The sequence below is a fragment of the Saccostrea echinata genome, unplaced genomic scaffold (genome assembly GCF_033153115.1).
Source record: "Saccostrea echinata isolate AGI-Se365-2 ecotype Australia unplaced genomic scaffold, CSIRO_AGI_Sech_v1 ptg000056l, whole genome shotgun sequence".
Classification (NCBI taxonomy): domain Eukaryota; kingdom Metazoa; phylum Mollusca; class Bivalvia; order Ostreida; family Ostreidae; genus Saccostrea; species Saccostrea echinata.
The window spans coordinates 422,456-435,035 of NW_026889805.1; the positions used below are offsets into that span (position 1 = coordinate 422,456).

A 12,580-nucleotide genomic window follows, 5' to 3' on the forward strand; every position below is an offset into this window, starting at 1 on the left:
TTAGAATCTACACTATCCCAGGATGCTTCCACATAAGTTTCAGCTTTCCTGGCCCAGTGGTTCTTGAGAAGAAGATTTTTAAGATTTTTACTACATATTTCAATGTAAAACTTGGATTCCCTATTGTGGCCCCACCATACCCACTGGGGTCATGATTTGAACATTTAGAATCTACACTATCCCAGGATGTTTCCACATATGTTTCAGCTTTTCTTGCCCAGTGGTTCTTGAGAAGAAGAATTTTTAATGACCCCACCCAATTTTTGTATTTTCGTGATTATCTCCCCTTTGAAGGGGACTTGGCCCTTCATTTTAACAATTTAAACTCCCCTTCACCCAAGGATGCTTTTTAAGTTTTTGAAGTTTGATAAAAAAAATTGGCCCAGTGGTTCTTGAGAAGAAGTTGAAAATGTGAAAAGTTTACAAGTGGATGGACAGACGGACGGACAGACGACGGACAACGGGTGATCAGAAAAGCTCACTTGAGCTTTCAGCTCAGGTGAGCTAAAAAAAAAAAATCTTTTAAAAAACAATTCCTGTCACTTGTACATTAAAATACGAAACTAATGGCAAGAAGCAACATGCAACTTTCCAAATGTGAGCATTAGAAAGTGTATTTGTTTATGTATGTTTTGTTTCTTTCTTTCTTTTTTGGAGAGGGGGATACCATCTTATAGAATTTAAAACAAAATGACTTGCTTTCACTCCTTACTTATTCTATATACTGCCTCAGTAAAAAGGCTCTACCTTTTAATCCAGGGGTCCCTTCATAACCATCCAGTCCAGAGCGTCCAACTTCTCCAGGAATGGAATCTCCAAATTCACCAGGCAGGCCATCTTCCCCTTGTAGTCCAGGCAAACCATCCAAGCCCTCTAGTCCTGGGTCTCCAAAAATACCCTGGAAATATCAAAAATATTTATAAATTCAAACCATAAAATTTCTTTCCATAATGCCATCTCTTTATTCTATCTTTATCCTCATTCATGATGACATGATTTCAATTTTATTGATTTACTGGATAGAGTACACTAGACATAGCATAGATTAAGTAGCTTTGTTATCTTTTTAGTAACTTTTTAAAAATAAGCGATTTCCTGTAAATTTTCGGGCTACTATTGATAGAACTATTGACATTATATCATCCATTCATCATTTATTTTAAAAATTACATCTTTTTAAACAAAGCCGAACAGATTGTCAATTACGATGTATCTAAAATGGTTGTATACCACTTTATGATTTCTTTTAACTAGAAGAGAAAGGTGTCAGTAAATGCAAAACTTATTAATACTATCCACATTGTACTATTTCCCATACATTTATTCTGTGCATTATCTATACATGTTTCTCCATATCCTTCTAGATCCATACAGTTGAAATCAAAGTACTGAAAGTACTGAAAGCCGGGCTTTAATATGTTCGAGTGTATTGTCTAATCCTAAATTAGTACATATTTGAAAATCTTTCTTTCTGACCATTGATATTTAACAGGTAGAGTTTGTATGATTATGATTAACAATAACCCATCTACCAATAATTTACGGTCCAGAACCCAACGTTAAGACCCCAGGATAGGACTTGGTGATATTTTTCATGAAAATACATTTATACCTTTCTAAACATTAAGCTCACAGTGGTTATGCATGGTAACAGTGCACTTTGAGTGGTTTTGCTGATTCATACAGGCACATATATAGTATCGGAGGAGCTAGGGGTGTCACCATTTTTCAAACATAAACTTTTACAATGGACATTGTACATTGAAAGGTTGATTGACTCTTCGCAATCAAATTTAAATTGGAACTTTCATCTCACTCTTCGTAATATAAACCAGGTATTTATCACGAGCGACGAACAGATTTACTAAAAGCAAAATGGATATAGTCTAATTTTAATTAGATTGTACCATCATTTTATTGTAGCATATTAAAAGTACGGTAATTTGGTAATGAATTAATGAAATTCGAAATGTGAAAGTAAGTTGTAGCCCACCCCTACTCCTTCTCCAACGGAATAGGATTTTCGGGTTTGGACAATTCTCCTTTTTTCTGATAATGATACTACATGCCTGTATTAATCAGAAAAGAAATATTCTTTATTTTTGGTCCTCTAGGAAACCAGCTGCACGAAAATTATAATTATCTAATCTTTATGACATGAATATGAGTCTAGTTCTAGTTCCAGGTTCGGCCATAATGGTCATTGCCTGAGAAAATCATGATGTATTCAGGTCTTTATGGCTCGTACATAGATGGCTCTTCATTCTGAACAGGAAGTTTTGAAGCAAAGACTAACCAACTTTTTCTGAAAAATTATAATGTGTTGTACTTAGATAAAGACTAATGAACATTTTTATATGTTGTTTTCTTTTAATTATATATTAACATAAACGAATTTTATTTCCGAGCACCCTTGAGAGCTTGCATGTGTTTTGAGACCTTTTTTTTTTGGAATGCGCGCGCACGCTCAATATACTGTAAAGCGCTTTGGGAGCACATGCGAGATGAATCCAAGGTGAGAAGTCTCGAACAAAATTTTCACATTCAAAACATACCACATACCACTTTTCACTAAAAATTTGATCTGAATTTGTAAGCATAAAAATTTTCGACGCTAAATTGATTGTTAAATGGGTATAAATAATTTATATATTATACATAAATATATTCACATGAAATTTCTATCTTAAAGTTTACATTTTTATTTATTTATTTATATTCCATGCTTCACAGAATATAAATCTTTATCCCAGTCATTTAAATTAATACTATTAAATTAAAATATTAACCAAATGGAATCGCATTGTTTATTTCATATTATGAAAGAAAACAAATAGTTTTGAACTTCATTTACATCACCTTTACACAAGATCTTAGCCGCTCGCGTGGCGCAGTGGTAAGAGCGTCTGCTCTAGAGTCGCGAAGTAAGGAGTTAATCCTTACGTCGCGGGTTCGAATCCCACTGTGGGACGTGGAGACCGGTCCTTCCGTTGAGACCGTGTAAACCGAGGTCCCGTGTCGCAATAGGTGCTTGCACGAAAAAGATCCCTCACTGCTCAATGGCCGTAAGTGCCGAGTATAGGACAAAATTTGGAGCTCTCCACCGGCAAGTGGTAGTGTCTCCATATGAGTGAAAAAATTCTCGAGAGGGACGTTAAACAACATACAAACAAACAAACACAAGATCTTAACCATCATAAGGATTTTTTTTCGAAATTATTTATTAGAAAGGAGAAAGTTATTTTAATTGCATTCAGGGTTATCGAAGTAATACCGTATTTTCAAACCCTTTTCTTTAAACGCATTCAAATTTTAACTTATTTATTTGAGTAGTAATATATTGAAAACATTACAGCATTACCAGTATTACAACTGTAAGATTAATCTTCATGAATATTTACATACATACATCATTAGGCTAAAAAAAAATTGTTTGTTTCCGGTTATACCCGACTGACCTCCTACACATTTTTTTTTTTCAGAAAATTACGAGTATCCGTAACTGTCTCTTTGTTTTACGAATTCGTAATGGCGGCGCACTTGTTTGCTGCAAGTAGTCGGTGTTCGCTGTTATTTTATGCCGTTAATATAATCATAAAATCATCATCTTTTTGCAATTATTTTGAAAGGAAAATTTAATAAATTGTCTCCTGTTAAGCCGTTTTCACAAGATCAACCCTGAAAATATCAGCAGAAATTAACACGGTATCGTACCAAATTACATCATTCTGATAAATGACCACCGATGTTTTTAAAATTCATTATTACATTAAATTTCTTGCCATTCAAGACACCTTAATGCTATACTGATCTTAAAAAAACAATTACAGATATCACGACAATGTCAGTGAGCTTACTGTTTATACATGCATCACGGACGTAAATTCAGACTAATTATACTATAATATCAGTAAACGAACAAAAAATGTCATACAATTTTTTTTAATTCTACCAATAACATATGGCTAGTGAGGAGAATATATAAGTCATTTGTTTTATTTAATGTCACTAATTTAAACATTTAAGGTCACTAATTTTAACTTTTAAGAAAACAATTAATTTTTTACAAAAAATGTTTGTCTGTCAATTGCCAAACTTTTTTTTAAAAGAATGTTGAACCATATGGTTTGCTGATTTTTCTTTAGATATATTTGAATTAGAAATTTATTTAAAAAAATTATATTCATATTGGTTTAATAATTTATGTAATTCATAGTTAAAGAAATGCACATATTTTTAGAGATATTCTTAAAGTTTCAAACAAACAGTACTTTTATCGCCGACTAGATACACCAGATACACCATGTACAATTGTCAGGCGACCTAATTCAGGCATAACGCACATTAATTAATTCTTTAAACTCCAATTTACTTATCTATTTATTTGCTGAAAGACAAAACAGAGAATATAACCACTCACATAACATCGACGAAAACGATATGAAATATAGGCAACCTGTCGAAAAGCCAGCGCTTATTGAAAATAGTTCGCTTACAATATGCATTCAGTAGTGTATGTGCACAAATTGTTATATCACGATTACCCTAATAAAGTAAATATCTAATTCCTCTTTCAATTTAATTCTCAAACAAAAATATTGATCAATTAACAATTCCGTAGATTGAGATGTAAAAAAAATTTGTTTAAGTATCGTCTTTCAATGTGACTATTTTGTTTATCGGAAGCGTCTGCTTTGACGCTGTTAGGCTTTTTGTTTACTTTTCTGAACATATGCTATTTATAGTAAGGCAGTCGATCACGATGCCTACAGCCAAGACTTTGCTTTCAGCAAAGCCCGGCTAAAAATGGAAAGCAAGAAGAATTTGGAAGAAATTGTCAGACAACAAAGTCTCATCATTTAAGTCCTACTTCTCAAAAGCTAACAGACTATGAAACGATATTTGATTTTTCTCTTACTTGAATTAGTGACTCTTACCCTTTCTCCGGGTATCCCAGAGAAACCTGGGGGTCCACGGGGGCCACCAGGTCCTGGTGATCCTGCTCTGCCAACTGGTCCCCTTGGTCCCTGCTCGCCAGGCTTCCCCTTCATTTTTAGAGTGGAGGGGACTTCCAAATCCCCAGGCTCACCTGTAGGTCCAACCCTCTCAACTTCTCCAGGAAAACCATCTGGACCCTGAAAGTTTTATCCAACTTCAGTGCAGATTCCCAAAATACAAAATTATGATAAACCCTAGCTTATACAGCAGCGGCGGATCCAGAAGTCCATTGGGGGGGGGGGGGGGGGGTTTGAGGCCCGTAGGGCCAAAGAGGGAGGGCCTAACCCCCATAGGTGGGGGTTAGGGGAGCCTCCCCTGAGAAATTTTCTTTAAAAAATGGCTCCAAATGGTGCATTTTCCAGCATTTCAGATTGAATTAGTTAGTTTTTGGCCACTTTTTTTCTAGTTGTTTTTCAAGAGCGACCTACCCAAATTTTCAAGAAATTGAACAAAAAATTAAAAGTTTGGGATTATTTTTAACTTCCATGTTGACTTGAAAAATGAGACTTTTCTAAAGAAAAAATTAAATGTAAAATCTGATTAAATTAGAAATATCGCCATTTGCTATATAATATCCAATTCTTCATTTTAAAATGCACGTCCAACACAACTGTCGCATGTGAAGCTTTGTCTACCAAAATACAACTGCATGATGTGCAATTTTCCAACACTTAGAAAATTCGAATTCTGTGTAGAAACCCTAAATTACTCTTTTCAACTACTTGTACTGTTCATATAATTTGCAATGTAAACAAATAATGATATTTCATATTGAAGAATAAATATAAATTATTTTGGGAAATAATTGGAATTATTGCTTATTCATTGAAGGGGGGGGGGGGGGTAATTATAATTTCTAACATAAATGCACTCTTTAATTTTTTTTTTTTACCCACTTGCCTGCCCAATGTTTGGAAAAAAAGTCTTGAAAAAAAATCAATAAAAAAGTGGCCAATTCTTGTTTTGACAGGACCTCTACTTTATACATATCAGTTTTACCACAATTCATTATACAAAGCTGTAACCGTTAGTTGGGTTTTATTCAACATCATTTGGAACTGTAATTTTTTTTTTTAAAAAAATGCAGATCTTTTGCTTTTTAAAATTGCATTGTAACTTCCATCTACAAAAGGAATACTTTCAATGTGCTTTTTGATACAGGCACAACGTAAACAACTAGTATACGTCCCTGATGTATTAATTTTTTTTTCTATTAAATAATAATCACAGTTTATTCACGTACTTCAATGAAGTAACATTCAATTATCGAAAAAAGAAGAAAATTCTAGAAACAATATTACTTTAGCAATACCAAAACAAAACCGTAATAACTAAGTGCAGTTTTGGTTGTTAGTGTATGATGTTGTGTCATCAGAAGCTGCATGGACCATCATGATCTCTAACAGTACTGTTGATTACCTGTGTGTATATTGTGTGCGCTCAAGCGGAAAGGGATTTCGCATGGTGGCTATATATTTCACCTCTTTGTGTAAAACAATGGGCTTGGAAAGAGTCGCATTTATGCAATATATCGTTAAAATGACACGTAATTTTTTTTTTTATCGGGCGGGGGGGTTCAGAAGATTGAAATTATTTGCCTATGAATTAGTATACACACAGTAAAGAGGGCAAAAAGGATCATTTTCTCATACTATAACATTTTGCACGCCTTGTTCACCCATTTCCTTTGCTATTAGATATTAATTAAATTAACAAATGAACCCCCCCAATGGGAACCCCCCAAACCCCTGAATCTGCCACTGACAGGTAAAAAATTAAATCAGGTAAAAAATTAAATCAGCTCATCTGAGCCTTTGGCTTAATTGGGTGAGCTATAAAAATCAAATGTTGAGGGGAGCATTCCAACAATTTTGTTATTGAACTGTAAACCGGTCCAATCTTTAAAATTATTTGACTTCTTCAGAGACATATATGTCTCCGACTTCTTACATTACATCTACAGTAAATTCTCAATTAACCACCACCTTTTTGTAATTTAGAATTCAATGTGGTGTAACAAATTTGGGATGAATTGAATTTCCCATCTTTGGGGAAACAAGAAGTAGAGTTACCATTCTTGGAAATAAAACATTTAGCGTTTATTTTCTTAGTAGTATTTATCATAACATAAAAACACATTTCAAAATAAGAAAATGCTTTAAATAGGTTTTTATGTATGATAATTTTGTTTTTAAAAAATGCAGTGAGGATTGTCCTGTTCTATTGCCAATAATATGTAATAGGAATTCCTGTAAATACATTTGTTTAAGGCATTGTTGTTGCTGAAACTTTCACAATTAATACTGTATCACTATTTTTAAAGCAAGCTTTGCATCGTTTGAAGTAGGGATTGTCAAACCAATATAGTTATTGGTGAACTTTAAGAACAACTGCTTGGCGAAGCCATAACGATATCATTTTTATTAAACAGAAAGCAAATTTTTAATACAGTTAATGTTTAATAAAAATTATTGTTTATTTAAGTCTCTAATTACCTTGTCTGTTTTTACAATGGTGATCTGGATAGCAACAACCAAATTAAACGCTTCACTGACTACATGCACCTGTGGTGGTATATTGAGATAACTGACACTTTGGAATGGACGTTTATTGTGAAAACAGGGTGGCGGATGGCGGTATGTGAATTTGGCATTATAAAGAGAATTTTATAAAACAGGAAAAACGTTCCAGAAAAAGCATGGCATTATTGTGAGGATGGCATGAATCAAATGGCAATATTTCAAGAATTGACTGTATTTTATTGTCATTAATTTGCTTACAGCATTTTCAAAGTACTGAGTGTGAATGGGAACAAATTATCCTCTTATATAAAGATGGCATCCAAATTGTTAAATTATGGGTGTTCCTAAGTTTATTAAAAACAAAAGAGTTATTGACTGAGATTTGAGCAACATATATTTTGTTGAAGAGTATTCCTAGCAACTACAGGTAACTGAAGCTTGTAATACTTTGAAAATCCAAGACATTGGATAGAAATGTTTTCATCTAGTTTCACTTACTGATATGCCCTTTTGACCAGCTATTCCAGGTATGCCCTGTTCTCCTGGTTGTCCTGGGAAACCTGGTTGACCTGGTTGTCCAGGAAGTCCATCAAAACCAGGATCACCTGGATCTCCCCTAAAACCAGGCTCACCCCCAGGACAAACCCCACAGTCATCACCTCTTCTACCTGAAATTGAACAGATAGGGAAAAAATTGCATGAAGAAAAAAGACTTCTTGGCTTTACATCAAAGCTAGTTAATTCATGGTGAAAAGGGAAAACCTTAATAGGTGCACATGTAATTGAATAAAAGGTTTATGATCCCCACAATGCCTATTATCCCCATACACCCCAGTGACATAGCTTTTTAATATTAAGTCAATCCTTTTTAGTGTCCTAAGATATCCACAAACATGACAATGCTATTGTTTTGTTTAGATCTGCTCTGAGTTTACACAAGCCTACTAGTCAATGAATGATCAGAGGATAAGAACCAGCTGACTAGCCTTCACAAAGCACAGAATAGTCGGCTGTCCAACAGGTAACAGCATTCAAGTTCACATCTGGAATAACAACTCTTTAAAGTTGGTGCTAAAATATTAAAGCTCATTATTATTTAACAAATTCAACATTTTTTTTTTCAAACTATCTATTAACATATTGAAGAAAAATGACACACCTCTTTCTCCTGGGATTCCATCACGCCCATCCTCTCCAGGGATTCCTGGATCTCCCTCCTCTTCGGGAAATCCTGAAGGACCTCTTGGACCAGTAACATCCAGACCATCTCCAGGGATACCAGGGAATCCCTCAGGACCAGGTTTTCCCCAGGACCAGGAAGTCCATCAAGACCAGGACTGGTCTTCCTACTCAGCCCTGTTCACCAGGGTATCCTTGAACTGTTTCTCCAAATCTCCTGGCACTCCTTTTAATCCAGGTATTCCAGGCAAACCAGGCACTCCATCAAGACCAAAGCCACCTGGAATAAAATAAGTAATCATTGCTTGAGCTTAGAAAATGTTAACCAGGGTTTGAGAAAATGCAAACAAGTGCACAATGCTATAATTATTCAAAGAAAATAAGAAATTAAAAAAACTTAAATTTTTGTACTTTGTGCAAATCAACATAATAATCCTAAAAAATACCTTGGTCTCCCTTGTCTCCTGGATAGGAGAATCCAACAGGTCCTCTCCTCCCAGGTATTCCATCAGGCCCCGGTAGGTCAGGGGGACCATATGTCCCATTTGACCATCTGGACCGTCATTTCCTGTGCAGTATACAAATTATAAGATCAATCATCTGACAGCATGTCTAAATATCAATTCTCACATCTACTTATACTTAGTAATTATTAATTGAATTCCTAACACTTACCCGGGAATCCTGGAAGACCTTGTGGGCCAGGGTCACCAGGTCAACCTCTGGGTCCAGGACAACCTTGACCCCCACCATCTGGATCTCCTTCTGGACCCTGCAATTTCATTTTTTTAAAATAATTTACATGTACTTGAATATTTAACTGAATTCTAAACACTAAAATTTAGTAAAATCAAAACTATTTTTTATTCATTAAGAATTTGGAAATAAGTATGGATAATTTTTTTATATATATTTTGGAAATGACACAAAAAAAACTGCGCTTCCAAATATTCCAAATTTGGAATATTGAAGGATTAAAATCATCATGTACAATTTCAAAAATTAATCACATGCAAATTTTGAGGAGAAAGGTTCACAAATGGAAACAATTTGGGGTCTGATTCTAGATTTTCCAAAATGAGGACTGTACTGAGCAATTAATGTGATGCAAGTAATTCACTACTACTTTTGAAATCTATACATATTAAAAAAATTGAATATCATTATAAAGATATTATGTAACATTGCCAAATAATTGTATTGTCATGGCAACCTACCGGATCTCCAAGGTCACCCCTCATCCCCTGAAAACCAGGGTCTCCAGTTCTGCCCTAAAAGCAGAGAAACAGCCTTAAGAAAGATGACGAAAATATACAAAATTTACCCTGATGAGAATATTGTGACAAGATCTAATTATAAATTTCTTATTCAGAACTCCATAAATAGTGTAAAATCTTAACTTTCTAGTCTATCAGTTATTGATTGTTGCCACTCTATTTTACTAAAATCAAAAATAAGCCTTAATGCCTTAGTTAATTTGAGGGGTGGATCTTACTGTTTCTCCTGGTAATCCATCATAGCCTTGTCTCCCCTTTTCTCATTGTTCTCCATTCAAACCATACTAGGGTCCTGGTGGGCCGTCCTTACCTCTCTTGCCCTAAAAAAAAGGTCAAAAAAACAAAATATATTATTATCACCATACCTAAGACATAAAATTAAAATCGCCATAAAAATAAGGGCAAATAAAGAGTCAAAATGATCCTCCCTATCATTGCATACCCTCATTCCTTGCATTCCAGGCATCCCAAAAGGCCCTTTATCACCTGGCAAACCTGGAAATCCCTGAAAACAAAAATCCAGGTAAAAGTCAATGAAAGCTACATTATAAATAAAATCTATCTCTAAGTTTTCCAGTTACATGTATTTCAAAAAATTGTTATATAATATGAAATTAAATTTTTTTACTACTAACAACTTATTACAGATTGTTCATGTCTATGGTCTTCAGATATAGGTCCTGGAATAATAAAAGAGCAAAGAGCTAGGTTCACTTTATGCATAAAATGGCCATGCCATTATATCAATTAATTGACTATCACCCTCTGTCCCATTTCATATATCAAAAAAAAGTAGAGACTTAGTGCTTTCATTTCCTATAACAAAATTTATATCAATTAATTGATTATCACCAAGGGTCCAAGTTATAAATGCTGCATTTTCAACCAAAACTGAGCAGTTTTGATTTTTCAGAAATTCTCAGGGCCAAAAAAGGCCCTAAGTGGCTCTTGCTCTTTTCAAGTTAAGTTGTATTGTTATGACAGAGAGAGTAACAGTAGGGAATTTCCCACTAACTGGATCACCACTCATTCCATTAAATCCGGGTCATCCAGATCTTCCTCCCTCACTTGGGTCTCCCCGATACCCCTTTTCTCCCATCAGAATCTCGTCCGGTTTGTTTCCTGATAAAGTTGTGATGGAGCCTTTGGGACCTTTGAGACCAGGTAATCCTACCTCTCCCTGAAAACAAACAGACAATCATGTAAATTATAGGTCAACACAACAGGTCAATTAGCCTGGAATTTCACACAGTTTTAAAATTTTCTTAATGATAAATTCAATGTTTTACATTTACACTGGTGACCAAAATAAACTTTCTAATGCCTCTTTAGCATTGGTTAAATAATAAAGGATATTTTACATGAAATATTCTTAGACTATTTACATTACACGTTCTGTTCTTCAACAAAATTGTGGTGAATGATTACAATGTATGATAAGTGATTTATCTACAGAAGTATACCTGTAACTTCAACGACCAATGAACACTGACCTTTTCACCTTTGGGGGGATTTCTACCCTGGTCTACCATGCTTCCCTTTGGCCCTTTACCTCCTGGAATTCCAGTCGGCCTCTAAAAATTTTAAAGAATTAAAATTTAATTAGAAAAGATACATTTTATGATAAATGAAGGTACCACAATATTCAACTGAGCTACAAGAAAATTACGAAAACTACATCATATGAATGCCCTAAAATATATTCAATACTACTTAGTATATTTCCTGCTTCCCCTCCCTGTACCCCACTTTTTTGATGGCTTCATTGTTGGAATAATGAAGAGATATCATAAAGATCTAGCAAATTTATGTCAATATACTTTATTTCGAAAATATGACCAAACAGACCAAAAAAATTCCTCAACACTGGGACAGGTACATGAACTTATCTTCTTTCATGTACGAGGGGCATTTCAAAAGTTCTGGCAACTGGTATATAAAATTTTAACTACGTTACGGATTAAAATGACTCTGATACCACTGTAAAGCTTAGACAAATATGCATTAGTAGTGACGTATTTTACATTCAAAATGACGTATAGGTCTGCTAAAATGACGTCCTAATTAGGTATACTCTGTATACTGGGCGTAAAAATGACTGATAAGGAGAACAATTTTTTTGTTGAGCAAAGAGCGTATTGCAAAATTCGCTCATTGCTTGGCATTACAGCAACAGAAAAAAAAGCCGATTTAGATGTAGTATATAGAGAGCATGCTCTTTCATATCAAGCAATAGCAAGATGGGTAGTTCAATTTAAAGAGGGTAGAAAATCAATTGAAGATGACCCCCATTCGGGGCGTCCAGTTTGTGCATATGGCGAAAAAGAAATCGTCACTGTTCAAAATACGATAGCTGATGATGCTAGATATACAGTTGAGGAAATAGCAGACTTAACTAACATTAATTCGTCAGCAGTTTTTTGTATTTTAAAGAAAAACTTAAAGCTTAGGAAAATCTGTGCTAGATGGGTGCCGCATCTTCTCTCGGAAGAGCAAAAGCGCATCCGGGTAGAAATGGCTTCACAGTTACTAACAATTTATGAAGATTGTGACCAAAGGCGAATAAATGAGATAGTAACTGGTGATGAAACATGGATATATTTT

The 12,580-nt window shown here is 34.6% G+C and overlaps 1 protein-coding gene, 1 long non-coding RNA gene and 1 pseudogene across 2 annotated transcripts; all 3 read right to left on the minus strand.

Annotated features, from left to right (window-relative positions):
• The window catches only part of LOC133173120 (uncharacterized), a 125,493-nt pseudogene that overhangs the window by 81,638 nt on the left and 31,275 nt on the right, over positions 1-12,580 (minus strand).
• On the minus strand, positions 713-8,824 carry LOC133173460 (collagen alpha-1(VIII) chain-like; the record flags this gene model as incomplete). The annotated part of the gene is made up of 4 exons (XM_061308449.1): positions 713-898; positions 4,938-5,135; positions 8,019-8,188; positions 8,680-8,824. Coding segments are annotated over 4 exons (699 nt in total), but the record flags the coding sequence as incomplete, so codon positions are not given.
• On the minus strand, positions 9,230-11,043 carry LOC133173308 (uncharacterized). The gene is made up of 6 exons (XR_009719023.1): positions 10,992-11,043; positions 10,419-10,481; positions 10,195-10,296; positions 9,917-9,970; positions 9,375-9,471; positions 9,230-9,267 (listed from the first exon to the last, which is right to left on the minus strand). It is a non-coding gene; the product is annotated as an uncharacterized LOC133173308 (long non-coding RNA).